The following is a 27,658-nucleotide window of genomic DNA, read 5'->3' as shown; positions in this document are numbered from 1 at the left end:
ACCAATAACCGTTGGAGTGCCACAGGGCAGCATCTTGGGACCCCTACTATTTCTTATATACATTAATGATCTGCCTAATGTCTCTAACATTCTGAAACCTATTTTGTTTGCTGATGATACTACCCTCATTTACTCCAACCCCAACCCACATACACTAAATGATGTTGTTAATATTGAACTAAAAAAAGTCCACTTATGGATGTCAACCAACAAACTAACACTTAACATAGAAAAGACCTACTACATCCTATTTGGAAGCAAATCTACAAATGCAATTCAGCTTCAGATTGACAATGTAAACATTAGCAATAAAAATGATGGAAAGTTTCTTGGCATATTCCTAGACAAGAGACTCAACTTCAGTACCCACATACAACACATAACTAAGAAAGTCTCTAAAACAGTTGGTATACTCTCCAAAATCAGATATTATGTTCCTAACTCTGCTCTCATCTCTCTATATTATGCACTAATCTATCCCTATCTCAACTATGGTATCTGTGCATGGGGTTCAACCACTACAAACCACCTCAAGTCCATCATCACCCAGCATAAATCTGCTATCAGAATAATATCAAATTCTGCTTTCAGACAACACACAGCCCCCTTGTTTAACTCCCTAAACATGCTAAACATAATCTCACTCCACAAATTCTCTTGTGTCAACTACATTTACAAAACCCTGTTCTTAAATGCAAATCCTTGTCTGAAACTCTTCCTGGACAGATGTAATAGGACCCATTATCACCACACCAGAAATAAATATCTCTTCGATATCCCCAGAGTTAAACTTAATCTGTGTAAACACTCTATGCAAATAAAAGGACCCAGTTTATGGAACTCACTCCCTACTGAATTGAAAAGCTGTCCAACTTTTACATCATTCAAAATTAATACTAAAAAGTACCTAATTTCATCTTCATAATTTTTCACTTTTTGCCTTAAAATTGCACTGTATCTATTGCTACCCAATCTTTATGTACCCATTCTGAACATCTTTACCATTGTGATCATTGCTGTCTTATATGTGCTGTCAATCTGCTGTATGGTGTCTATTAATCTTGTTTAAATTACTAATCAAGCTGTCAATGTAATCAATCAGAGCTTTAACATAACAATGTGCTTTAATATACTTACTTATCTCTCTCATCACATTTTTCTCTTGTAATGTATCTTTCATTTATCAATTTTGATTGAAATTACCTACTTAAAATTATCTGCTAGATTAAGGACCTGCCCGAAACGCTGCGCGTACTAGTGGCTTTACAAGAATGTAAATACTGTACTATCCAATGTATTCTCACAAACCCAATGTACCTTCTTGTATATATATAAATAAATAAATAAATAAATAAATAAATAAATAAATAAATAAATAAATAAATTATTATTTATTATTATTATTATTATTAATTATGATGATGATGAAATGATTCACCTGCCCGAAACGCTGCGCGTACTGGTGGCTTTACAAGATTGTAATTACTATGCTATGTATCATCACAATCCCAATGTATCTTCTTGTATATATATATATAAATAAAATAAATAAATAAATGTTTGTTGACGTGTACGAGAGCGAGGGTGTGCGAGAGGTGTGTACGAGGTGGCCAGGTGGCAGGTGTGTGGCGACCGGGGCGACCAGCTGAGTGATGGCTGTAAATAAGCAACACGAGGTTCCAACCTCATCAGGTGTGTGAGACAACTCTAGTGTTTTAAACCTGGTGCAGGGCGAGATATTTATTGTTGGAGATAGCATGATATATGTGACGTATACCGAGCCATGTTGTTGTGTCATGCTGAAGTGTATTTTTTTTTTATTGAAGTAATTCAGCCCTATATACCCACCCTGGCTTGAGGGGGCAGAATTTATATATTTTGTTTATTTATATACAAAAAGGTACAATGGGTTGTGATAGCACATAACATGTGTTCTTGCCCCTGAACACCAATCCTGCCCGTCCCATCCCGGGTGGGACAAAAATGGTTCGGAGCATTTCCTATCCCCTCATGCCCCTGTTCACCTAGCAGTAAATAGGTATCTGGGAATTAGTCATATAGTTGTGGGGGCTGCATCCTGGAGGTAAAGGGGGGGGGGTCAGTAATCATTTTTTGTCTTGGCCAAGATTCGAACCCGGAATTTCTGATTGTGAGTCGAGAACAAACCCATTTCAGCTCAGTTACTGTATCACAGTGATTTTTAAGCCATGTACAGTGCTGTAATTTATATATAATATTACATTTGGATTGTTTTAAATTTAATTCCTAGCTTGAGAATATTTTTTAGTTTAACGAAGCTATAAATAATAGGCTTATACTTATTGCTGGTCATTTTGCACCATTAGTAGTTTGGGCCCTATACCAGTATGCCCCATTCCTGTCACCTTAGGTTAGAGGAGACTGGCAAAGGTCAAAATAACCAGCAGTTCCTATTTATTTGATGGAGCCCAAAACGTGCTGCGTTTTAGTGGCTTTAAGCATTGTACCTGCCCTACCCCATTATTCATACAATCTTATATCCTGTGTATGTATGCATGCTTAAAAAAAATTAGTACTACTACTCGTATTATTATTATTATTATAATAATAATAATAATAATAATAATAATAATAATAAGAGGTACTGTACTGTCATTTTTACCCCTTGTTAGTTCCACTACCGCCCACAAGATGGGTATGGGGTGCATAATAAATGAACTAAACTAAAACTAACTGTTAGTTTGCTCCATACCAGTACACCCTCTAACCTCAAGTTGGGGGTAGGGTCTAGTGACTAGGACGGAGGTGAACTGGTAGGCAACTAACTGTCAAAGGGATAAAATTACTGGTAACCATTGTCATACGAATACTGGTGCATACAGGTTAGCCAACATTTTCCAAAAAGTCTCATTTTTTGCTTAATTTATGGTAGATGATATTTTCATGGCAATGAGAAATAGCATTGCCTAATTAATTGACCAATCTTATACGTACAGTACAAAGATTATATGTAATTCAATGTTCTCATTTTATTTTAAAATACATGTAGGCATACAGTAATAGTTTAGTAAACAGACATTAGGAAGTTTTAGAATGTGTAGTTAAGAATGCATATACAGTATGTTATATTTATGTAAATGTTTCCCCATTATCAGCAACATTATCATTATGCTGTATTTATTTCTGAAACCTTGTATAACATAAACATAACATGATATAAAAGCATTAATATGGTTTGTGGTAGTTACAGATGACAGCTCAACCACTGTGGGTGAGTCACTTATTCAATAAATTGCATGCTTGCTTCAATTTAGTTTTCACGTTAAATTCTCTTTTTTTTATATTTGGTTAACACTTTAAATATTCTTTTGAAGTCTAGTGCATTTTTGGAGAGGATAGGCAGAAGGTGAGGAGTTTATACGGGATCTATTTAAATAGGGGCCTAAAGTTATCTTAATTTATCATGAGGAAATTGGGTAAATTAGAATGTATTGCATGGGGATATTGGCATTGTAAATTGATTTCTGCCATGTAACATGGACACTTTAATCATATACAACATTTCACAGGAAAGTGGTAAGTAAAATATTTGTTGCTATTTACTGTGTTGCACATTATTAGCTGGAGGCATTTGCAAATTTTATTTAATTTAGTTTATTATATAAAAGGGAAAGGGGGGTACCCCTTCTGGGTGGAAGAAGGGGATCCATAACTTTGGAGAAAGCTATGGGGTCCTCTCCAAATGTAATCCCCTCCAACTACATTGGAGGGGATTTTTAAGTCCCCTCCAATGCAGTTTCCATGTTCTTTTGTCCTACCTCCCCCATTCCTATTGTTTTGTTTTGCTTTATTAGCTATTTAAAGGTTACAAGTAGTACATTGGTTAATACAATGAATGCTTAAAAGTTATGGGTCTCTTGGAGCTCCTTTGCTTCCTGACAAGAACCAAGGACACGGCAAGCATTTTCCCCTTTAGATCGCCGTACTGAGGCACTGAAACAAGAAACTGGCAGTCGTCTCTAGTTATGTCAACAAGCCTGGAACCTTATTCTATGAGAAAGCCCAAAGTACTCCTACCCCTAGGGTCGAGCATCTCAGACGCTATGGGAACAAAGGTGTATTGAGCTTTCAGTCGCGTGTTCTGGATTGATTTTGATGTTTCCCTTTGGTTGGCTGCACCACCTGCTTGATCAGCACTGAGGTGTATATAGGCATCAGCAATGGTAGATACATGTGTGTAGTCCTACACCAGCTGTTTGCTTTGTTCAGTGCTAATTATGTACAGGTACCTTATGTACCTTATGTAAACAAAAAGATTGACATTTTTCAATATGAAATTTGCACTGCACCATCCTGCTTTAAGAAACTGCACGGTACTTGCAGAAATACTTACACTTAAGACAATAATTATATTTCTTTTAAATGAAGACCTAAAGAACTAGTCTCGTAAGTGTCAGACTAAAGAGAGCTATGTGGTACACGTAATTGTATCAATTGGACTTGTAGTATGTATAATATATATATGTAGTATAATGCAAGTATAATTTGATCATTATGTTGCACATTGTGAAGTTGTGTATTTATTAGCTGCAAAATATATTTCTATGAACATAAAGTTCCTTGTATTTATTAGTTTGAATTTATATAGATTCATGCTTACCTCAGGTTAAAACACCTTTAGTTAGGATAGTCAGTTGTACGTAAATGCATTTAGATTTAAAATACCTTTAATATACAGTACAGTAGTATGTATTTTCGTCAGTATAACAGTTCTGTACTGTATCGACAGTTTCACACACACACACTGCTGATTGGTACACTTACAGTAATTGTGGACAAGTCAGCAGAGTGTTATATATATACAGTACTGTACCTTAGTATTGATGACAATCAGTACAATTTGAAACAAGAACACACAAGATTTATATTCGATTTTCTTTTCAGCAAACCTTGTGGAAATGGACACATCTGCAAGTGGCTTTCAGTTGGTCAATCCATATCGCACTAATAAGGTGGATAGTTTAGACTTGGTGGAACTTGCAACGGAAATCCAAAAGGTTAGTGTACGATAGTTACATTTTTTATGTTTACATAGCAAATTACATTTCCCGCTTATATATACAATACAGCATTTAGTGTCATTTTAAGTGTAATATAGTACTATATACAGCGCAACCAGAAAAATCAAGGAAAATAAAAATACATAGTGGTTTGGCTACCTGAACAGTATTTGGAAGTCCAGAATGGGATGCATGCTTTCAAATATGCGAGGGGAAAATAAGTACTGACCAGGATTGTGTATATGTACTTGCTTATCTTGTATTTCAAAATTGCTACTATTGTTTGACTTTTTATTAAATATTAAGAAGAAAAATTTAATGTTTTACTGTTGTAAACAGTGTTTATTTGTGTGGTTGCCCTTGTCTTGCCAATACTGGACATGACCAGACCATATGGTCTCTACCTCTGTGCTAGTACAATGTTACTCTAGATACTCAAGGATATTCAGGAATTTTACTTCTGATATTTCATTATTTGAGATGAAAACATGTCTGGTAGAAAGGGCTGTAATGTTAAATTGGGTAGAAAGTAGTAGTATCTTAGCATAAGAGAATTTAAAGGCTGTATTTAAAGGCTGAATTTAAAGGAGAATCGTCGGCTGCCTCTACATTTATCAGCCACAGAGCATATAAGTTTTCTGTAAATTTTAGCAATGGAGGATGCAACTATGAGGTGTTCAATGAGAAGACAAGCTAAGGCTAAGATCTACTGTACTAAGTAACAGGCTTACCATTGTTGTGAAAAGGGTTTTAGTTCGTACTTTTGGTGGCTCCCAACAAATTTTGCTAATTGTGCAAAATGCAGGGTTATAAAACTGATGTAAAAGTACCAAATACCAGACCTGATAAGACTCGCAAATGTTATCCAGTTGCATTCTCCTATATTGATGCAAAAACAGGTTCACCTACAGGGATGTGCAGTCTGTCAGAAATGTGTCTGCTCTCTCTGATCGCCTCCTCCCCGAGTCTACGTGGATCACTTACGGAGTATTAACCAGATTATGGGCTAGAGCACATCAATTCTGTATTTTAGTTGGTAGTCAGATTTGCTGGAGAAAGAATGGTCAGATTTTCTGGTTTGAACTTAGTGGAAGCAACTTCCTCTCCTGTCAGCAGGAAAGTTATGAATCTTGTAATTAGATGACAACTCGGTAGGAGCACTGTAGTAATGGTCATCTGAAGTGGTGGAGAACTGTATTGGCCCATGTTTACTCCGAATGATATTCAGTACTGTATAGTGTGTGGAAAGCATTTCTTTTCTTTATCTTTTGTGTATATCTATTACCTTTTCACTAGTATGATTTTTTTGGGTTGATGCCTCCCCACTCCACGAAAGTGAGAAACAGTGAAATAATGATGCATGACCAAGTGAGTTTAGTATCACAATACAGTACAGTATATGCAAAGATATTTTCTCTTATTTGCACTAATGGTGTTGCAATGGATGAGGTGCACTAGTTCTGGCCAGTAACTGGATGATTGTGACCATACAAACAAATGTGTCCTTGGCTAGGATAACCTCGATAAGCCTAACAGGCTTCCTTTCTAACAATTTATATAACACGCTAAAAGTAATTATTTGGAGGCCACAAAATGCAAAAAAGTAGCTTTGATTGAATACAACAGTCTGTAACTAATCTTTCCAGTTGAACAAGTTTCTAGTGTATTTTTAAAGTCTTGTTAAATTTTCTATGATAATTCAGGTACTATATTTTAATTGTTTCTTTATTAGTGCCTGTTTTACATTGAAATATTTCCAAATTGTATAATATTTTTTTTTTTCTTAGCCATGTTTACATGGATCAAATATTTCCAGACTTTATTGACTCATCACTTTTAGAAGGCAAAATGATACATATGAAGCCAATAAAATAATAGTTATGTGGTTTAATTCAAATACAGTATGGAACAATTTTTTGTCGGGCTAATTCTCATTCTAGGCCGACACATTCGTACATGCAAATGTAAGCAATAAGCTCCAGGTGATTGCAGAACAGGTGCGGTTTCTTCAAGAACAAGCAAGAAAAGTACTGCAGGAGGCTAAGGAAAATGCTGACCTCCATCACATTCCCTGTAACTTTGTCAAGAAGCCTGGCAATATTTACCACATTTACCGACGACAATCTGGCCAAAAGTATTTCTCCATTATTAACCCAAAGGTATTGTTGTATATAAATTTTAGCCCTAATATCATTAGATTGTATAGTTATTTTTTGCATTCTCACAATTTCATATTGGATGTAGTGTTGCTACCATGGTTCCATTATGGATGGCTGTGTCTGTTACACACTTTGCATTCTTGGGCCGCTAGTAACATAGTTGACAGTTGTCAAATTTGTCGTGCTCAATTATGTTCATGCATATGGTTGTTGCCTATAATTGTTTCCTCTGTGTCCTTTCTTGCCTTCTAAAATGGGAAGTATGTTTTCTGTGTATTATTGTTCACTTTATATATACCATACAGTACTAATATCAATTGCCCTGATACCTTACTGCCTCAACTAGAGGGTAAACCATGCTGATATTACTCCTGGAGGCTTTATCACCACAATAATCTTTCATTCTTTCTATAATATATTGTGCAGTTCTCTCCTTCAAAGATACTAGTCATCTGCCTCTACCTTATGAACCCAGAGAATTTTATTGTTAACAAATTTAAAAGAAAGACCTTTCCTCAAGATTAAAAAAAAAAGCTAATACACCTAATTAAAAGTAAAAATTACTAAAATAAACTAAAACATAATACCTTGGAATACCAAGATTTTCATGTTAGTTTGTGTACTAATAAGGGGAAGCTTTTTTTGGGGGGGGAGGGGGGGGATGTAGTATATGTGCAGTACATTGCCGTATTCCACACTGAGGAACTAAATAATATCTCGACAAAAACTCTTCCCAATACAATACTTTTTTTTTTTTGAGATATGTACAAGAGTTGTTACATTCTTGTACATTGATGTTACATTCTTGACATTGAAACTCTTCCAAATACAATACGTTTTTTTTTTTTTTGTTTTTTTTTTTTTTTTGAGATACAAGAGTTGTTACATTCTTGTACGTTGATTTTGACAGTAGCAACCTTAAAACTTCATTGGTTACCTCAACCTCATACTTTCTATTATTTCACATATGTTCCTCATTGAAACTATCCCTCATATTCTAAAAACAATCATTAGCGCCTTTCAGCTATTAATTCTGTCATCTTCTGACTTGAAACAAAAAACTTGGTTTGCTGTCGTTTTATTATCATCACACTGATTTCCACTTTTGTACAGTGGGGAGGTTCAAAGAGGATAGGGTACAAAAAAAGTACAATACTGAATACTGTACTTTAAAATATACAGTATATCTTGAAAATGTGTTTCAAGATACTAAGCTCCAGAAAATCGTGTGTAGTACAGTAGTTAGTTTCTTGGCTGCTTCATAGACTAGGCGTGAAGTCTAGGTAATCATGTCATAGATAAAGGAAACTGCCAATAACTTCCCTAAATACACTGCTTCAGCCTCTACACTGATGTTCACAATCGTAAATTTTCCTTGTATATACATTCACTTAACTGCCCATCTTCTCAAATTCATTGGATAATACAGTGAAAATGCCTTTTCCATACATTTAATGTGACTAACATATTGTGAAGGACATACCAAGTACAGACCAAAGATGTTGGTTACTGTATTAAGCAATCAACATTTTACTTAAATCCAACTCTACTGTTCATGCCACACTCCTTATCTTTTTCTTCCTGACTCATTGTATCCTTCAAACTCTCAAAGTTTGGAGGGCAGTCAAAGAGAGCAGTTTCCCCTCTACAGAATTTATCACTTCATGTACACCTGTTTGCAAAACTTCCATACAACCATTCGTCACAACTCTTTCTTTATCTTTGCTAAAAGAGCTTAGCATAATTTACTTGCAGAAACTAATGTTGTATTTATTATTAGGAGTGGGGATCAACGTGTCCGCATGAATATTTAGGATCATACCGTCTAGAACATGACCATTCGTGGACACCAGAGAATAAAATGGAAGCCAGGTCTAATGATCAGAAGATGATAGACAAACTTTTATCATGTTCAAACACCTTATCTATAACAATGGGCAAGTAATGTAAGTTTTTTTTTTTTATACAAAAGTATGTAACTGGTTTATATACACGTTGGTTTTAGTGCTAATATATTATGGGCTATTTATGCCCGTGCCACCTCTTCATCAATTTTAATCTTAAGATAGATGAAGAGGGTGGCTTAATCTTTATCAGTCAGTAAGTGCTAATAATATATTCTTGCAATGTGGATACTTTATCAAATGTTTTGTTTTATATTTTAAAGCTAGGGGAAACATTATTTAAATATATACAAAATATTGGCTACATAGTAATAGCTATTGTATTTGACTTGCTATATTCAAGTAAAGTTCTATATATTCCCTAATTATGTTATTCATCCTTTCTTATGATGCATTCTGTACTTTAGTTATTAAAATGACTATAGTAGTTTTCTATATTTGTATGTAACTTCAACTACTGGGTATTTTCTGTTCCTGGTTGAGTGAAAATTTGTCTCAATCTCTCTGACCTGTGGTTGGTTATTTCGAGGTTGATTTCTTGGTATAACATTGTTTGCTATTCTCCATCTTAGAGTGGGTAGGTTGAAGACTCCAAAGAAAATAATATCTGGTATTGAGGCTATTTTCTATTCTGATAACCTGCTCTGTAAATTCCTCAACCATTGCATCTAGAAGTTTGTATTTTAGTATATTAAAATAATTACATAGGTTTGTTTTCTCTAATTTTATCCAAGTATTTCTACCATCTCATTTGTAAAGTTTAGGAGCTCTTGAGCATATAAGATCCTCTCCAATATACAAATCTACCACTCCATATAACCTAGTTACTTGAATTTATATAAATTATAATCTGGTATCCAGATCTCACTGTCCATTATTTCCCCCATTTGGATTTCTGTGAAAGCTCCAAATAGTGCATTTGCTTCTGTGGAGGCCATTTATAAGAGATATTTAGTTTTTTGCCTTTTAATTTTGCTAAGGACTATAAAAACAATGAGATTGCTCTGGTGCATCTTTAGGTTTTTCAGGGAGTTCTGTTATTTGGGGTTCATATTAGATTTGTTCTGACCTGTACTGGTGTTGCATGTCATAGTTGTAACTGTGACTGATGTGCATATGGTTTCCTTTGCCAGTTCCAGTATCATGAATGCCCTATGTGCCACCTTTCGAAACCTATTTCTTCTGGCTCTTTAAATTATTTGCCTCTTCTCCTAAACCATGTTCCTGTTTGCCATTCTGTGCCTTTCATATTTAAATCTGGGCAGCACAAGTAATAGCATTTTCTTTGAGAGATTTTGCAAATCTAGATAGAAATACCTGCATGTTGATCCAGAGCATAAATTTTTCACTTAAAGTATATTGAGGTATTTTTTGGGATGATTGTAAGTGCATTCCAATATCTTTCTCTTTCCACAATGTCTGCAAATGCCCTTTGCGTGTGTGTGTATCTCAATTGAGCTGCCTGTTACACTTTCCTGTCTGCTGCCATCTTCGTCTGGGTTTACTGATTTAGGGTTTTCACTATGCAAATTTTTTTTACCCAAGTATATAAAATTGATCATTTGGGCTAAGACATAAATGTGTTGGAAAAACATCACCACAAGCTGTGAATTCTTTATTTAAGAATGACACAATTCAATTACCATTCCCAGTCTGATAGATACTGTAATGATTACTCAATTTACAAATAATTATAAAATTATGAGGCCTTAATTGACATTATTCTCCAAAATTGAAAGCTACAATGAGTTTACTTTTCTTGACAAAATGATTACAGTATCCACATTAACACTTTTCTGAAAATTTCTAATTCTTGAACCAGTGTACATTAACATTTTAATATGCATTAGTGCTAGACAATAAATATTATGCTACTTATTTTCAAGCCTTTGCTTGATGGCCGTTACCATTTCCTCCCTTTTGACAGATACTTCTGCACGTGTGGCTGTTTCTCGAAGTTTCACTATACCTTCTTGCACTTCTGATTCTCCAATAAGCACTACCAGTGGAATTGCATTATCTTCAGCATACTATAAAAGAAAACCAACTAATTATTAGATTTCTGAACACAAAAGTACATGAATGAATGAACTAAATGAATTAAATAAAATTCTACATAAAAAAGGAATACCAGTTTATCACTACACAACTCCACCTGAACTCTCAAACATCTGTGTGCATTCTGTTACATTCACGAAGTATACTGCGGATGAGAAACTGTACAGTACAGCCTAAAAAATACCAAGTGACTTGCAATTCTGCAAAGTCAAGCAATTTCATATTGTATATGATGCCAGATGACCATCAAAGAAATTGAAACAAAGTTAATTATACATGGAAGTTGTGTAACACTTAACAGCATTTCCAGTAAGAACAGAAAATTGTATATTCAAGTGATCAAGGCAGGAATGATCAGTAAAGTTGTAATACATTGAAAGACTACCAGCAGCAACATGAAGGTTTGGTTGGACACCAAACCTAATTGTAAGGTGAGTTAGCATAAAGATAAGTAACGGTAAGAATTATTAAAATTGACATACTGTATATTAACACCATTTCCCCCTTGATTTTCTAGTTTACTCAAAAACATATTTATATTTAGCATTACTCACATGATTATGCTTTGAGTAAACAAATGTAAATGTAGTACAAAACTTACAAACCCCTTTTCGGAACACACACACACACTTCGTTAAACAGCTGTTCAAAACAATATTTCCAATAGGCGCAATGTTATCAATATAGGATGCATTCCTAGACCACCAAACAAATAGCTTGACTATTCCTTTATCATTAGACATTTAAAAAGTTGAAGTGGTAGGTGGTAATGTACAGCTGATACAGGAGTCTTCTTCAGTGTCACTTGCTATTGTAGACTAATGCTACAATGACACCAACAGAAGCCATTCTGAGCAAAATTAAAGATAATACCATTTATATCCTTATTCACACGCTACATGGTTGAAGTTTACCAAGCAAAATCTAAAGTTCAACCTGTCATGCAATACCAGAAAACCTGACTAAAGGGATTACTCTATAGCCCTGCCTTTAAACACATTTAATCTGTGAAATTCCTTCTTAGAGGTATCCATTTCCATTGGGTCACCTAGGCACTGGTACATCACCAACACACTTCCTTTCAACAGCGATCAATTATAGTATTTTACATAATAAACATCTGGGACAGCATAGGATGGATACATGGCACTAGCAGGTCATGCAAAAGTTTTTGTAGTGCGCACACATTGTCACCTGGAGGCAAATACTTACACTAAGAATCTTTGCTTTTGTTTATATAAGCAAATGGATAAATTAGTATAAAGTAAAACATGCTTAATATGACATGGGAACCGAGATCGAAGGTACAGTGGGGTTGGTTTATGTTACAGAACAGGGTGGGCAGGGAGCGAGCAGGATAAAGATGTGACTGCCACTGTACACCTTTAGGGCTGCTTGTTTTGGCTGCCTACATCTAGCCTGGCTGGCTTATGCATGATTGGAGGAGGGGAGGGGAATCACCGAGGACACGTGAACCACAAACATTGCCGCCACCACCAACGAAGACTCCCGATATCCATACAGTATTGACACCAAAACCACAAACCTAAAAATGAAGAAACAATGATGTTTCAGTCCGTCCTTGATCATTATTAAGTCACGTGATTAATGCTCCAGGGCAGACTGAAACAACATAGTTTCTTTACTTTCAGCTTTGTGGGTTGGGTGTCAACTTGTCAGCCATATTATTGTGACTTCATCTTGATACCATATTTTCCTTAATAAACCTCTGAAAAAGTTGACAGCATGCTGACTGGGTGTACATGAGAATACTGCTGACTTGGGCAACATGTCAGCCATATAGTATCCTTGGCCATGCACATGTTTTTGGAGCACCTCACATTGATATAAAAGTACCACTATTCATACTACAGAGGATGAAGGAGTGGGTTCTTATAACAGTAAAATAACACACTGGTAAAACCAAGAACAATACTCTACTAGGATTAATATAAAGATAACTTTTGAAGCTATTACATCCTTACCTGTAGCTGAGTGAGGATCTTTGGGTTGTTTTTGTAGCTAGATTCTGCCTTAATTCCTGCACTATGCAGAAGACCAACAAGTTTCAATCTTTCATGTACCATTCCTTTACATGCAGCTGCCACAAACACTTCTGTTTGGGTTGATCGCAGCTGTAACAAATACAGTAAAATTCAAAGCAAGTTATATCAAAATATTTAAAGTGTAAAAGTAAACAAGTTCCAGATACTGTATATGTTTTAACACTTTACCATGCTGATGATGATGAAACATATCATCCATATTCCAACAGTAAATATTCTGATGATACAAAAATGTCATTCATCTCAAAATTCATGATATCATTTGTCATTTATTAGTTTAATTTATTTATTTATTTACTTATTGGAACAGTGTGAACCTAGCTTATCAGGGGGACCAACTAGAGATCACCTCGGCCAGGTATCTGTCAATAAAGATAATAATTGCTCTGCTTGTGAGAATTTTCACCATGATTTGCAGATTATCTGCTAGAAAAGAATGAGTTATGTTTGCTTTCTTTATACAATAGCACAGACCAATAATGTGGAAACATTTCCATATTTAGAAATATGAGGAATGTTGAGATGAAAATTTTTATATTCATCAGTGTCATGCAAATCTTATTATCAAATCACTTTTTATTTTGCATCTGTACTCTAGCAAGGTAGCAAATTCATTTGCAAGTATTTTGACACGAAATTAAACCCAAAAGCTAACTGAGAAAATGTTTATAAAGTATAAATGTTTTAAGTATCACTGAGCAGGACTCCAAGATGCCTGGAACATTTAGTCATGAATGCATTGATGGGTCAGAACATTAGTGTTAATATTAGAACCAACACGAGTGTAATTGTATTTATAGTATATATTTGCTGCATCTTCTTTTCTACAGGAACTTCTCTTAAGAGTGTGGTCATATGCAGAATGCAATTAAACAAATATTGAATGAGTACTTTAGAATGTTTAAGCATCACATGCTGGTTTGTTCCATCACTTGCATCACTGTTCCATCAGTGGGAACAAAACTATATGAAAGGAATGAGAACTGCCCAATGAGAGCACATTACTCAAAAACTTCTGTGAAACAATGAAGTTCTATGATAGACTGGCCTTTCATTTTGCCCACTTCACTTCAAAATCTAACCAGGACCTACAAGTACTATGGTAAATCAACAATTTATTTCCATAAAAAAAAATCTTTAAAATGCTTGAACATTTACAGACATAATTCATGTTTAGTGTTCTATCAAAATCAGAGCTAACTTTATGTTTAAAGCACTACATATTTTCAGCATGAAAACCCTAAATCAAGTACTATAATCTACAATCAAATTTCAGTAAAGATATCTAGCACAATACCAATACAGTACTGTTTTTCTTTAATACAAAAAGTTAAATATAGTGCAAATGTTAAAGTACAATTGATGGGTAAATTTATTTAGATCTAGTGAGTTGTTATTGTCATGCTACACTGTTGAATTATATAGGTTTCTGTAGTACAGTTATATTCATTCTCAACTGGGAATCCTGGGTTTGAATCCCGAGCGGGACAAAAATAGTCTGGCACATTTTTTTTCACCTAAAGTCTTTGTTTACCTAGAAGTAAATGGGTACCCAGGAGCTAGGCAACTGTTGAGGCATTATATCCTGGCAAGGTCAGCAGTTCAACCTTGGGGGACCTCAATACAAGCCTAAAATATATACTGTATATATACAGGCTGCCTGTCCCCAACAAAACAATAATTATTAGTTTTAATATGATTCCTAATGAGTTGAAATTGACCATGAGAACATCAAAGGAAGATGGACAGATTAAATAAGTTATAAGATGCTGTCTATTTATTGATGCAGTACAATATTAGTGCAAATAGCATTATTATTATTAAGACATTATTAAAAGCACATACTGTACAAAGAATCTTAGAAAAATTCATTATGTCAGAGAATATGCAGCTAGTGTATGCATGTTAGGCTTAAGGAGGAAAGGAGGGGGTCCACCCCCTCCTTTCCCCTAAAAAGTCTAGCTATTGACCCACCACAGGATGCAAGCCCACAACAAGCTGACTAATTCCTGGGTACTTATTTACTGGTAGGTGATGGGAAACGTGCCCAACTATTTCTGTCCTACCTAGGATTCGAACCCAGAATTCTCGATTGTGAGTTAAGAAAGAACCCAATTGTACTACTGGAACATATGGTACCAAGTTGAAGGTAATATTATTAAAAAGCTACAGTATAAAAAAAAATTCTCAGATCATTACAAACGAGCCTTCATAACTCACCTTGTCATTTTCTGCTCGCTGCTTCTGCTCTTGAATAGCAAATAATCTTTCAATGCCAAAACTGACACCAACACAAGGCACAGTCTTCTTTTTTGGATCAAACATCCCTACCAGTCCATCGTACCTTCCACCTCCCGCAACACTTCCCACAGGTCCATCTTTAGTCTGGCCAGCTGTCAACACAGCCTCATAAATAACTCCAGTGTAATAGTCAAGGCCTCGAGCCAAACCCATGTCAAACACCAAGTGGGCATCACAATCAAGACTCTTACAGTACTGATAGAGAAGATTAAGGTCTGCAAGGCCAGCCTGTCAGAAAAGATGATTATTAAAATTTACCACAAAACATAATACTTCAGAAGTGTGTGTGTGTATATATATATAATCGGATAGAAAATTATGTAGGTGATAATACTGTGACCATCCTGTACATTTGATACAATGAAATAAAGGGGTTAATTCAGGAAATTTTAATTTGGACATGTTGAATAAATGGGTAACAACAGACTAATGAAGTGAAAGTATTAATACTACTTTGAGGGCAGGAAGAGATGACATGGTGTAAAGAAGTAGGGATAGTGTGTGAAAAGTATGTGGAACTTGGCAGGGAAGAAACATGAGTGGCAGCAGTTTGTAAGGGAGTGAAAGTGGTGTTTGTACTTTGTAATAATTCATAAGGAGAACTATATACCTATTCTTATGAAGCTACTGTGGATAATTTGCTGCTATTTGCTGAAGCTTGTTTCTTCATGAGACTGTATAATGTACTTGAAATGGTGAATGGTCAGCTGCCTTTTTTTCCTCAAAGATGATCTCCCACTCTTCAATAATGTAAGAAAGAAGTAATGATGATGATGTAATGTATGAGACAGACTGGAGCATGTACTGAAGAATGTCCAATATTGTATCTGCTTGGTCTCTGTGTAGCTTTAGACGTTTTACTTTTAACAACAAAAATGTCACATGAACACAGAACACTAGGAATGCACAAGGAATGCACAATATTCATTCTACCAGTATGTGATCTTGTTGAACCATTACTGTGATAATTTTGTAAAATATCTTACCTGAGCAGCAGCTGAATTTTTCAATCGCTCATCATTCTTTAGCTTTTCTATGAGATCCTCCTTGCCAGAAAACTTAACATATTCTCCAATAATATCAGCAACATTATCATCCAAGCCCTTCTCATCTACCATTTCTTTTCTTACGTCTTCCCAAGGTGACTTGTCAAGCTTGTCCACTGCAGAGCAAATCGGACGGAACTTCTCACATGGGACACCACATGCCCCAAATACTCCATCAAGGATTTTTCTGTGGTTTACCTAAAAATATAAATTCAAAATAATGAAACAAATTAAGCATATACTATACAGTACTACAATATTTAAAACATTTCTGCATGTTATATTCCCATCAATTTTATCATTTTTAACTAAAATTAACCATATACTTTTTTATTTAAAGTACAATATAGAAAATTATTATGTTGAAATCTATGGCTGCACAAGATAAAGTCAGTGGTTTTTGACCTTAATGATAAAGTCTCCCAAGTTCAGTTTTGACAACACTTGATGAACTAGCTGTACACACTCTGCATCAGCAATCATAGGATCATATTGCCCAGCAATATCAAAGTCACACTGGTAAAACTCTCTATATCGACCTGTAAAATGAGACAAAATACAATCAAATGTTGTCTTATCTTGATATTTATAAGACTAGAGTATTGAGTATAAGATTATATTAGGACCTGTAATTTACATAAAAATTTATACATAATATTTAAAAAATTTTAATAAAATATAAAATAATCATCATCAAAAGGTTTATGCTATAATGTCCATTCTAAGTACCACTTCAGTTACTAAATTAAGGACTAGTCATTAGGTCAATATATTATATCACTCGAGGATTTTACAGCCAGAACATGGATGCTAATTATACACTGAATATAACACCAAAACAGAAATAACCTAAAATGGCCAAATATTTTTTTTTTTCCTCTGAAAAAATTCTGCCACAACTAATTTAATTCATACCTCTCGTCATAGCTGGATTGTCTCTACGGTAGACACGAGCTACATGATATCGTTTTATGTTTGCAATTTTATTCATGGCGACATATCGGGCAAAAGGGACTGTAAGGTCATATCTCATCGATAGAATTTCGCCTCCTTGGTCCTCCAGGTCATAAATAAGTTTTGAATCCTCTCCATATTTGCCAGTAAGCACATCCTATTGAGAAAATACAAACGTCAGTTTGGTTATACTGTAATTTACAGTAAAGAGAATGATCAGAGGAGTTTTCTTTTCTGTATGCAAGGCATGTTTCACAATACATATATTATGAATATTCTTATAAACAAGGAAAAACTCATGATAAAGCTGAACTATAATAATTTCTTATATTCTTATGCTAATTTAACTAAACCAACACCTAACAAGAATTAAGACCTTCAGTGTTTCTGTATGTAAGGGTGCCTGAAGTGTGTGTACAAATTTGACATTAGATAAGAGCTGTCCGAGAATCAGACAAAAAACAGGCATGCACTAACCTACATCACATGACAATACTTTAACAGTATTTTAATTACTGACATCACTCAATTTGCAAATGTTAAGAGGTCAAGCATAAAATATCAACATTAATGAGAAGCACGAACCTTAAGTTCAAATACTGGTGTCTCAATTTCTACAGCTCCATGCAAGTGGAATACATTATATATTGTATCAAAAACCTGGAAATAAAATTAAACAAGTTATTATAAGGCTCACTTATGGTATATGCATTCTTTAAGCTTCAAAAAATTACACATTATCAAATGATGCTCATTAAAATATGCTTTGCTTTAATTAATAAATAAATAAATATTACACAAAAACTGTAATTGGGTATTTTGACTAAAATATAAACACAGTAAACACAGATTTCAGTGTTACATCAAATTTTGTTGTTAAATAATTGAATTGGAAATACAAAACATCACAAAGTGTATCCCATTTTAATGTGGCTTTTGGAATGTGTGAACGGTTTTAATTCTGCCATGCTTTCCTGCAAGACTTGCATTGCAAAATGGCATAGGATGGAGCAGTCCACCATACTTGTGATCATCCCAGGGAGCCGGTCGGCCGAGCGGACAGCACGCGGGACTTGTGATCCTGTGGTCCTGGGTTCGATCCCAGGCGCCGGCGAGAAACAATGGGCAGAGTTTCTTTCACCCTATGCCCCTGTTACCTAGCAGTAAATAGGTACCTGGGTGTTAGTCAGCTGTCACGGGCTGCTTCCTGGGGGTGGAGGCCTGGTCGAGGACCGGGCCGCGGGGACACTAAAAAAGCCTCGAAATCATCTCAAGATAACCTCAAGATAAGATCCCAAAATCAGCAATCACCTCAGTAGATGTTATGCCATAAACACCTGTCAGTAATGAGTTGGAACTGAAGAAAGAATTTTAAAACAGTACTTCAATATGATATTCAAACACATTTGAAGTGTCTCTGACATTTGTGGTTTCTTTTATCTAAAAATGCAGGTGCTCTAGGTTTCTTAGGAGCATAAGGCCTTGTGCCAAAAGCCAGCTGAGTACAGACTTACTCTATTATGATACAGTAATGATAAACTTATCTAAATCTTACCTGTCTTCTGACGGTCATTTCTACCGGCCCATAATCCCGGGTGCCCTTTGGTGTTTTTAATGTAAATTTCCCAGGTTTCTTTTTTACTTGTTCACCATCTTTATTATTCTGAAGAAAGAAAAAACAATATATTAGGTCTTCAAAAGTATATCAACAAACAGCCTGGATATGGTACTACAGTATTGGAATGTTCATTACAGTATAGTACATATATGGATAAGAATTATATTTTTTAAATTGAATTAAAAGGCAAATTACAGTACATGATACAACAACAAAATGTAGCTAATTTGTATTTCAAATTATATAGTGTATATGTATTAAGTCTGAATTAAAATACTACATTATTTATATACAGTAATACAGTGCTGAATGTGTCTTATATTATTACTGTATAATGAATACAATATACAAGTATATTGTATTCCAAAGTACCAGTACATTTGTTATTTCTTTTGAAGAGTACACAGAGTAGTAGAGACTCACAGCTAGACATATGGCTAGCAGTATCAGGCTGACTCGTGTGTACCAATGCTCTCCTAGGTCTACCAAAATGCTGAGTAAGTTTAACAGTCAACAAGTACAGTACTTGTAACTTTTCTTTTTCATTTTAATTATGAGAGAAATTAAAATTGAGGCATGTATTACACGAGTTACAAAACCGCAAAATTGAGTAAAAATATTAAAGACCATGTTTAGAAATCATTCTATGCTACAGTAGAGCAACTGCTTGAGAGTGCTGGCATGCATTTTACAGCTCATTGGAAATACTGTGCACTATGTGCAGCCTGTGACATGCAACAGGTATATGTGATTCTAAATCATACTCCTTTGCTTCTCAAGGTCAAAATTGATATATTCATGATGAAATTGCTGGTTTCAAGGTGTTTATACCCTTGGGTATAAAAGTTTATACCCTTGGGTATAAACAGTGGTGCAGAGAATGGCAGCAATGTGTGCAAACATTGGCAAAGGATAAAGAAAACAGATACAGTACCTATGTACAAACCTAAATGCTAGACCATGTGCAACAGCACAATTCATACTCATTAGATGACCCATTTTTTAAATATATTTGTGTATGCATTACAGTATCATTAAAACATTTCCTACTTTCATAGGATGTTGAGGTAGCTGCTTGTAATAAAAAGGAGAATAATCGGCTCGGTAAATAAGGTTAGAACATTATAATTATTTACTCTCATCTATTCCCTTAATACCACACATGCTTCTCACACTGTGTACTTCTAATGTTCTAGCTATTGATATTTTTCAGTTTCATACCACACCATTGTTTCGCAGCAATATATAAGGGCTGGGACTACCACTCTGTTACACATTCCACAATCTACATCTGCAGTGCTCCATAGTTAGTTGTCAAACATTTGGAAAATTAGCACAGTACTGTAAGATAAGTACAAATTTGTTATTACCACCCAAGATTATCTACTTTAACTGTTAAGCAAAATCTTATGAAACTATTCGTAAGTTTAATTATCATGCCCCTTCAACTGCAACTGAAATATTACTTTCAATAAAACTTACACTATCATTAACCCAAAATCTATCAGTACAGTACAAAACTATGCCAACAGTACAGTACTACAAAAAACTAACTTGTGGCCCATTCTTTGAATTTTGTGCTTCATCACTCATCTTTATGTTCTTGTGAACAAAGTCTGACAGCTGCTCATCCATCTGTAAATGGAACAAGAAAATCACTCATACCATAAACATTAACATTCCTTTTTAACAGGATTTGCCACTTCATAAAAAATACCTACTTTTCCTAAAATATCTTTCAATGCATTAAATTAAATAAAAACATGCAGTGCTGTTCATTAAACAAAAAATGGTTTTAATTAATCTTATTGGATTAATTTTAAAGTAATAAAATTCCAGCAATAGCAAACCTTGCTCCTCTGAATAGTCCTCACAAATATTTAAAGCAATTATGGTCCAGTATTCAAATTTAACAAATGATTGCTAAGCCAGTTTCTACTGTACTGTATATGCACAGACATTTAAATGGTGAATAATCATTATTGAGTGAATATAGTACAGTACTACAATTAAAATAATAAAATGGTTATAGTAGAAAACTTACTACACTGCCGTAGTGCTTAAATGAAAGTGAAAGAATGATCTAATTTATGTTTGAGTGTACGGTATTAAAAACTTAATTTTGGGATGTAACCTACATCCTTTCTCGAGGTACTATTCATATACAGTACAATACAGTGGAACTTCGAGTGACGAGCGGCTCCAGTTACGAGCAAGCCACTCGCAGAAAATGTCTCGACTGACGAGCTTTCGCTCGATTAACGAGCGTTCCTGCTGGTTCTCAGACACCTTCGACGACAGTTTTGTTGTTTCGCAAGACATGTTTTCCACATGACGAACTTAGTGCCGGAACAGATTAAACTCTTAATCGAGGCGCCACTGTATTTTGTCATTGTGTACAGTACCTTGAGAAAGGATGTAGGATACATCCCAAAATTTGTTTTTTAATACACTTAAAACATAAATTGGGACTTACATTCACCTTCATGGTTAATAGTTATATTTTATGAATAATGTATGCAGTACATTTGTGCATGCCCAAAGCAAACACAGTATATAGTTTTGAAAAGCAAATGCTAATGTACTGTGGTTATTTATACACCAACATGAGGGGGAAAAAAGTAATTTAGAAAATTTCAGTGCTGAATAAACTAACTACTGTATTGAGAAAAATTCTCCATTACGTTTTTCCACAGAAAACCAAAAATAAGATGATTCAGTATATGGTAAATTAAATTCTGAAGATTAATATTGCCGGAAGTATCAAATGAAGGTACCAAGTTGGGAACAAATTTTGGCAGGAAGGTCACACATGTAATTAATATCACTGTTTTGATTATATTATAATTTAAACAGCTACAATTTCATTAATAACAAGGAAAGTAAAATTCTGAAATTTCTTTCAGAACAGAGTTTTGAAATACCAGAACCCTTATGAAAAAATAAGTGCTACAGTGTTAATGTGAGGAACATCTACAGAGTGCAGTACAGTACTATATATATTAGATAAAAGGTGAACTAGTACCCAACTTGAAAAAAGCTGCTGCTGTTATAATTTCTTCATACAAGTTTCCTTAAATATCCCCCCACTTTAAAAAAAAAGATGTTTGAATCAACATTTATAATAATAAAGCAGAAAAGCATATAAGCAATCTGAAGATTTATTTAAGCAATGTGATAGGCATCAATCAGTAAATCCACATGGCCATGCACAATAATAAATTTATACATTGTAAAGCATATAAAGCAATACAACAATCATTTTTCATATAATTTACAACTACTGTATTGAGCATGCATCATCCCCTCTAATCCCCCTTCGTGATCTCATGCTAATATGTTGTAATTTCTTAAATATTTATATATGCCTTTGCACCAAGCTGCAGTTCTTCAGATTGATCATGGAATATATAAATTATGTTTTATTAAGTGTATATGGTTGTTTGCTCACCACAATAGGATATAAATGTCTTGATATAAGAATGTAAGACATAGGCAACACCTACAAATAAGTACTGTCCCACTGTATGAATGTGATAGTCTAAGTCTCTCTCTCTCTCTCTGGCACATTATTTCCAGCCACTAGATAAAAGTGGGATAAAATGAAGATGCAAAATAATATTTGAGTTAAAATAGCACCAAGGCAAACACAAGTCTGAACTACTGTTTGTACGAAGCGTACACGCCTACCTTATACACTAGGCTTCTTGTGCCAGGGAGAGACGAGAGGAGTGTGGCAGACATTTGAATAGTGATGCCTCTACCAGCCATGAGTTGGTTTGCAGGTTTTAAACTTCTATATAGTGAACCAATAAAAGCCATTTCAAGTCTTCTTTTGACTGGAATATTAGCCTAACTTCTCTAAATCGCCAAGTGTTTCCTGACACCTGATTCTTGTCTTCTTGTATACAGAGATCAAAGCTGTGAATAAATGGAAAATACTGATAGTAAGACAAGTTCAATATTTGATGATTATTTATACTGGTACTGAAATTCTAAAGTACAGTACTGTATAGTGTAAACGTACAGGGTAGTCAAAACGAACTTCTGTTAAAGTTCAAAGGGGAGATTAGTCTGTTTTAATTTACCCCTAAGGATATTAGTGTGTTACATTTCAGCTTTAATTAAAGGTAAGTAAGATTTTGCAATGGCTTTTAACAAATCAAATAAATTTTTAATGCAAAACCTAAAAATAAACTGCCTTGTAAACATCCATTTTTAAAACCACTAAAATTCTAATCTATCATATTCCAGAGAATAGAAAACAGTACATTGAAATACAAACTGCAGCGAGGTAAAAGCTTCTCCCAAAAGATGGTGTAGAAAATAAACATTTTGTGGCATCACACCTTACAACCAACAGTATATGGTGGTAATGCCTGGCACTCGCTGGAGGAGAAAGTAGCCATGTGTGCTGCCCAGCGTCGCACATTGCATAATGTGTGAGGGGGACTGTGGGGAACACAGCCTGAGGTTAGAACTGCTATGTCTGCCTGTGAAGGCTGGAAACCTCCCACATAGCTGTACTGTGACAGATGAACATCCAGAAGCACTAGAGGCACCTCCTGTATTGGACGGACACACTTAATATACTGTACATTACTTGTACTGTACTGTACTTAAAAACTTGGTTAAAACTGTATTAGTTAACTACAAATTCTTAAAATCTAAAATTGGAATAGGTATTATATGTCTTCAACTAGAGCCATAATTAAAACATCAAGTGTTTTGAAAATATTAACAAAATATTTATCAGCAATAAATTAACATTAAAAGATCTTCTGGGAACATATGATTTTTGTGAACAATTTGTTTAAATTTGCAATGTTAGCCAAAATACTTAAAAGGAGATTGATTGTTCATAATAACTTTTCTGGGGAAGCCCCATGGTGACTCCCTGTAGCAATCTCACTTGAGATTGCTCCAATCTACCAGTCACAGCAGTTGCATAAGTTCATTTGACCTACTGGGAATTAGAGCCAAAACCTGGCCCCCTTCTACAAGGCACAGGGAACAAATGACAGTCCATCATTTCATCGGGAACCCATCCAGAAAGTTAGCGAAGCTAACTAAGCTAAGTTAGCGAAGCGAACACTGTACTGCTCCTTTGTCGCATCATCTTGCAGCAAGTCCTAGAGCTTCTAAGCAAAATACTGATTCACCTTACCCAGGATCAGTGTTGGGTCCATTGTTTCAGGTGCACAGTGCTGTGCGCATGTTCACAGCTGTGTGCCAAGCATTACAGAGGATTTGGCTCCCTCTGGGCTCTGGCTTCACTCCAAATACGACCCCAGCGGTATCTTCAGTCTTTTCTCTTGAGGTGATGGACGCTGCAGATATCTCACCTACTGCATTGTTGAGGTTAAGCTATCCTGCAGTCCATGTGCAGAGCATTCACAATGTTCTCGAGGATGGCGGGTCTCAGTTCCATTCTATCTCCATGGAATGGACCGTCAACGCGTCCTTCCAGCGGCTCTGCAAGACGCTCGCCTGCTCCAAGGTGGATCTTTTCGCATCGGCCTGGAACCGGTGCTTTCCATCCTCTCTCCCCAGAAACCCAGCATTAAATGCAATGAAATGCCTCTTTTTGGTAGAGTGCCAGTGGCTCCTTGTCTCCCTCCCTTCCATGTTTGTCAGTTCATTGCAGTGTTTATCTGCTCCTGAATTGATCTAATACCTGACGCTGGACTGAGCTCCAGGGCCACCTAGTGGTGGTATTCGGTACTAAGATTTCTAGCTAGGTTTGTTTTCTTTTTGTTTATTCTGTATTGTTTGGGAAATTATTTGTGAGAATAGTGCCTTTTGAGCTATGCAAATCTAGCAGTTGTCTGCAAAACTTCTCTATCCTTCTGGATGCTTTCCTAGTGAAAAGACAATGTCATTTACTCCTTGTGCTCAATGGGATGGGGCAAAGTTTTGGCTCTGGTCCCTGGTAGACCAAATTAACTCATGCAACTGATGTGACTGATAGATTGGAGCAAACTCAGCAAGATAACTACAGGGAGCCACTGAGACTACAAGAAAGAGGCATTTCATACATTCAATGCCAGGTTTTTTAGAATATGATTCTTGAAGTATGGCAATGAGATAAACCAACATATTGTGAACAGATCTGGATATCGAGACTTCGTAAATTTTTCATAAATCAAGGCAACCTACTAGAGGATCAGAAATTAACCACAAAACTGGGCAGAGACTTGGTGGTACTGTAACTGCATTGTAATTGAGCAGCCACTATAAGGTCCATCCAAGAAAAAATGTAAATCTAAAATGGCAAAAACGTGCAACTTAGTCATTCTCCAGATATTGTATGGACAGCAATTTCTGGATACTTAATAATGAACAGTATTCAGTCAGGTTCAAACATCAACTTATAAGCTATATACAGGGCAGAAGCAAATGCAGCCTAATGCACATTGTTCTAACATTTTACAATTTGGTCATTTGGGACACAATTATTAACACAAATAACACTTACTCCAGCAAGCAGCTTAAAATATATTTTACCAACATACTGTATACAGTATAGAGTTAAGAGTTAGCAAAGCATGATTGATATTTATACAGCTAACACATCTTGCATGCAAGTGAGGCTTTTATAAACGGGCACAGAATAAATGTCGGTAAACTCCAATTAATCTGGTTCTGGATAGCCCAAATCCGAATCTCTAGATCTAAGTGAAATTCGATCTGGTTATGATCGTTCACATTTCAATCACCAAAATAAGTATGGCTACAGTATAAACAAAATACTCACACTTACCTGGATCTGCGATGACAAAGTTTTATCTTTTGTATATCAATTTAATATGTAATCTAATATAAATTTTTGGGTATTACTGTAGCTAAAATAGCAAAACAATTTTAACTTACAGATAATTCAGATCTCTGCTTGATACATAAGGGGTTCAGTCCCAATTAGTCAAGGCAATCAAAGAATCTACTGGTATACAAATTCAAGCAATTTAAAGATATTTGTACTGTGTGTGTAAATTACTGTACCAGAGTCAAAAACTTAATACACTACAGTACAGTACTAATATATTGTTGATCTTGAAAGCAGTCAAGTGCTTTTACTATACCAAACCATCAAAGAGGTGGACATTAAACAAAAAAAATGTACTACAGTGTTAGGAAAGAGTATAATGTACAAATAGCTATATTGTACTACAGTATAAGCAATATAAGTCAATATACAAGCATACTATACTTTCCCATATACCACAATAAACCAGTTTACCTGTACAGTATTGCACTCCACATATCACAAGATTGCCCAATATACTAAACTTAAACTAACACTTATTATCCATCAGAATAACTTAACTTACAAAACTTTAATTTTCAGTGGTAGATGTATATTACTCAAAATTCATGCTAGCATATATTATATATGCGAACAAGCCTGAATGGTCCTCAGGACTATAACAATCATTATCATTGGGATGATAATGAGTATTACCTTAGGACAGATGCTGGGATGAGTATTACCTTAGGACAGATGCTGGGATGAGTATTACCTTAGGATATATGCTGGGATAATAATGAGTATTACCTTAGGATATATGCTGGGATGATAATGAGTATTACCTTAGGACAAATGTTGGGATGATAATGAGTATTACCTTAGGACAGATGTTGGGATGATAATGAGTATTACCTTAGGATAGATGTTGGGATGATAATGAGTATTACCTTAGGACAGATGTTGGGATGATAATGAATATTACCTTAGGACACATGCTGGGATGATAATGAGTATTACCTTAGGACACATGCTGGGATGATAATGAGTATTACCTTAGGACACATGCTGGGATGATAATGAGTATTACCTTAGGACACATGCTTAGATGATAACGAGTATTACCTTAGGACACATGCTGGGATGATGAAATGACTCCACCGGTTTCACCAGTACTGCTCTCGGATATAATGTAATTTCCTTAGAGAGAGCAAATAGTACTGCCCCTAACTTAATGCTTAAAATTAATAACCTGTAGCTAATAAAGCTAGCATAATACCCTGACCCAAATACGAAATATGTCGCGAGTCACTTGTCATACCTTTCCGTCCATGCTCCTGTTGTCATTACACGTTCACCATGTAAAGGAAAAAATAAATGTAACATTTTTAGAGTTCTATATATATGATATATTTTAGTTTTCTAAATAATAGTTTTGTGTGTTTAAAATAAAACGCTTTTTTGAATACTTGTGTGTTTCTTAACTCTTAGTAGTGAAGTTTATCGTTCTTGTGAACGCGCAGAGGATCCGGTCGTTCCGTACATAGCTGAGTGGACATTGAGCAGCTTCGTACAAATAATTTCATTAAAAAAAATCGTATTTTCTATGGGAAGGAGAGCATGATAATAGTCAAATTATGACACTAGCTCACCACATATATAAGTTGCTTAGATTTAATACTTTACTTGTGGTCGTTCTCGAACCCATTGTTGATATGATTACTGTAAAAGCTGTGTAACTGACATCATTTGTGCTTGGGGTTCTACT

The 27,658-nt window shown here is 35.2% G+C and overlaps 3 protein-coding genes across 23 annotated transcripts in view; 1 reads left to right on the top strand and 2 right to left on the bottom strand.

The window, feature by feature from the left end:
- LOC123763463 (ATP-dependent RNA helicase Ddx1-like) overlaps positions 1–1,263 on the bottom strand; it is a 28,428-nt gene extending 27,165 nt beyond the window's left edge. The window contains exon 1 of the mRNA XM_069315406.1: positions 1,138–1,263. The gene's annotated coding sequence lies outside the window, so the exon portion shown is untranslated. The remainder of the gene's footprint in view (positions 1–1,137) is intronic.
- A 290-nt stretch (positions 1,264–1,553) lies between these two features.
- Positions 1,554–11,230, top strand: LOC123773169 (uncharacterized protein C1orf50 homolog). 6 transcript variants are annotated; one of them, XM_069315390.1, is made up of 6 exons: positions 1,566–1,692; positions 3,230–3,250; positions 4,924–5,036; positions 6,980–7,198; positions 8,979–9,144; positions 11,030–11,230. In XM_069315390.1, exons 1-5 carry the CDS (start codon positions 1,653–1,655, stop codon positions 9,141–9,143), a joined length of 558 nt encoding a protein of 185 aa, XP_069171491.1. In that variant the 5' UTR covers positions 1,566–1,652; the 3' UTR covers position 9,144; positions 11,030–11,230. The 6 variants fall into 6 exon arrangements, with proteins under 6 accessions (XP_069171493.1, XP_045622666.2, XP_069171495.1 ...); XM_069315391.1 differs by having other exon boundaries at positions 1,569–1,692; positions 3,224–3,250; positions 7,037–7,198; XM_069315389.1 differs by having other exon boundaries at positions 1,575–1,692; positions 3,224–3,250.
- HisRS (histidine--tRNA ligase) overlaps positions 10,705–27,658 on the bottom strand; it is a 31,760-nt gene continuing 14,806 nt past the window's right edge. For 2 of the 16 annotated variants that reach the window (XM_069315381.1, XM_069315380.1), the window contains exons 2-11: positions 23,495–23,710; positions 20,700–20,780; positions 19,083–19,190; positions 18,113–18,187; positions 17,489–17,684; positions 16,979–17,112; positions 16,514–16,771; positions 15,447–15,755; positions 13,146–13,295; positions 10,705–11,132 (exon numbers count right to left, since the gene is read on the bottom strand). In XM_069315381.1, the coding sequence (XP_069171482.1) occupies positions 10,974–11,132; positions 13,146–13,295; positions 15,447–15,755; positions 16,514–16,771; positions 16,979–17,112; positions 17,489–17,684; positions 18,113–18,187; positions 19,083–19,190; positions 20,700–20,780; positions 23,495–23,710 (1,686 nt within the window). In that variant the 3' untranslated portion in view covers positions 10,705–10,973. Of the gene's footprint in view, positions 11,133–13,145; positions 13,296–15,446; positions 15,756–16,513; positions 16,772–16,978; positions 17,113–17,488; positions 17,685–18,112; positions 18,188–19,082; positions 19,191–20,699; positions 20,781–22,835; positions 23,067–23,416; positions 23,711–24,312; positions 27,294–27,658 lie in introns of those variants that run through there. The other 14 variants (XM_069315386.1, XM_045766706.2, XM_045766700.2 and 11 more) reach the window with 13 other exon arrangements.

The sequence above is a fragment of the Procambarus clarkii genome, chromosome 81 (assembly GCF_040958095.1).
Source record: "Procambarus clarkii isolate CNS0578487 chromosome 81, FALCON_Pclarkii_2.0, whole genome shotgun sequence".
In the NCBI taxonomy this organism is placed as follows: domain Eukaryota; kingdom Metazoa; phylum Arthropoda; class Malacostraca; order Decapoda; family Cambaridae; genus Procambarus; species Procambarus clarkii.
This window is presented reverse-complemented; position numbering and strand designations above follow the sequence as displayed.

Excerpts from the sequence above, each read along its gene's own strand:
- LOC123773169 (XM_069315389.1), top strand. The coding sequence starts at position 1,653 with ATGGCTGTAAATAAGCAACACGAGGTTCCAACCTCATCAG. Across the intron at positions 5,037-6,979 it reads TTGCAACGGAAATCCAAAAG|GCCGACACATTCGTACATGC; the intron begins GTTAGTGTACGA and ends TTCTCATTCTAG. Across the intron at positions 7,199-8,978 it reads TCTCCATTATTAACCCAAAG|GAGTGGGGATCAACGTGTCC; the intron begins GTATTGTTGTAT and ends ATTTATTATTAG.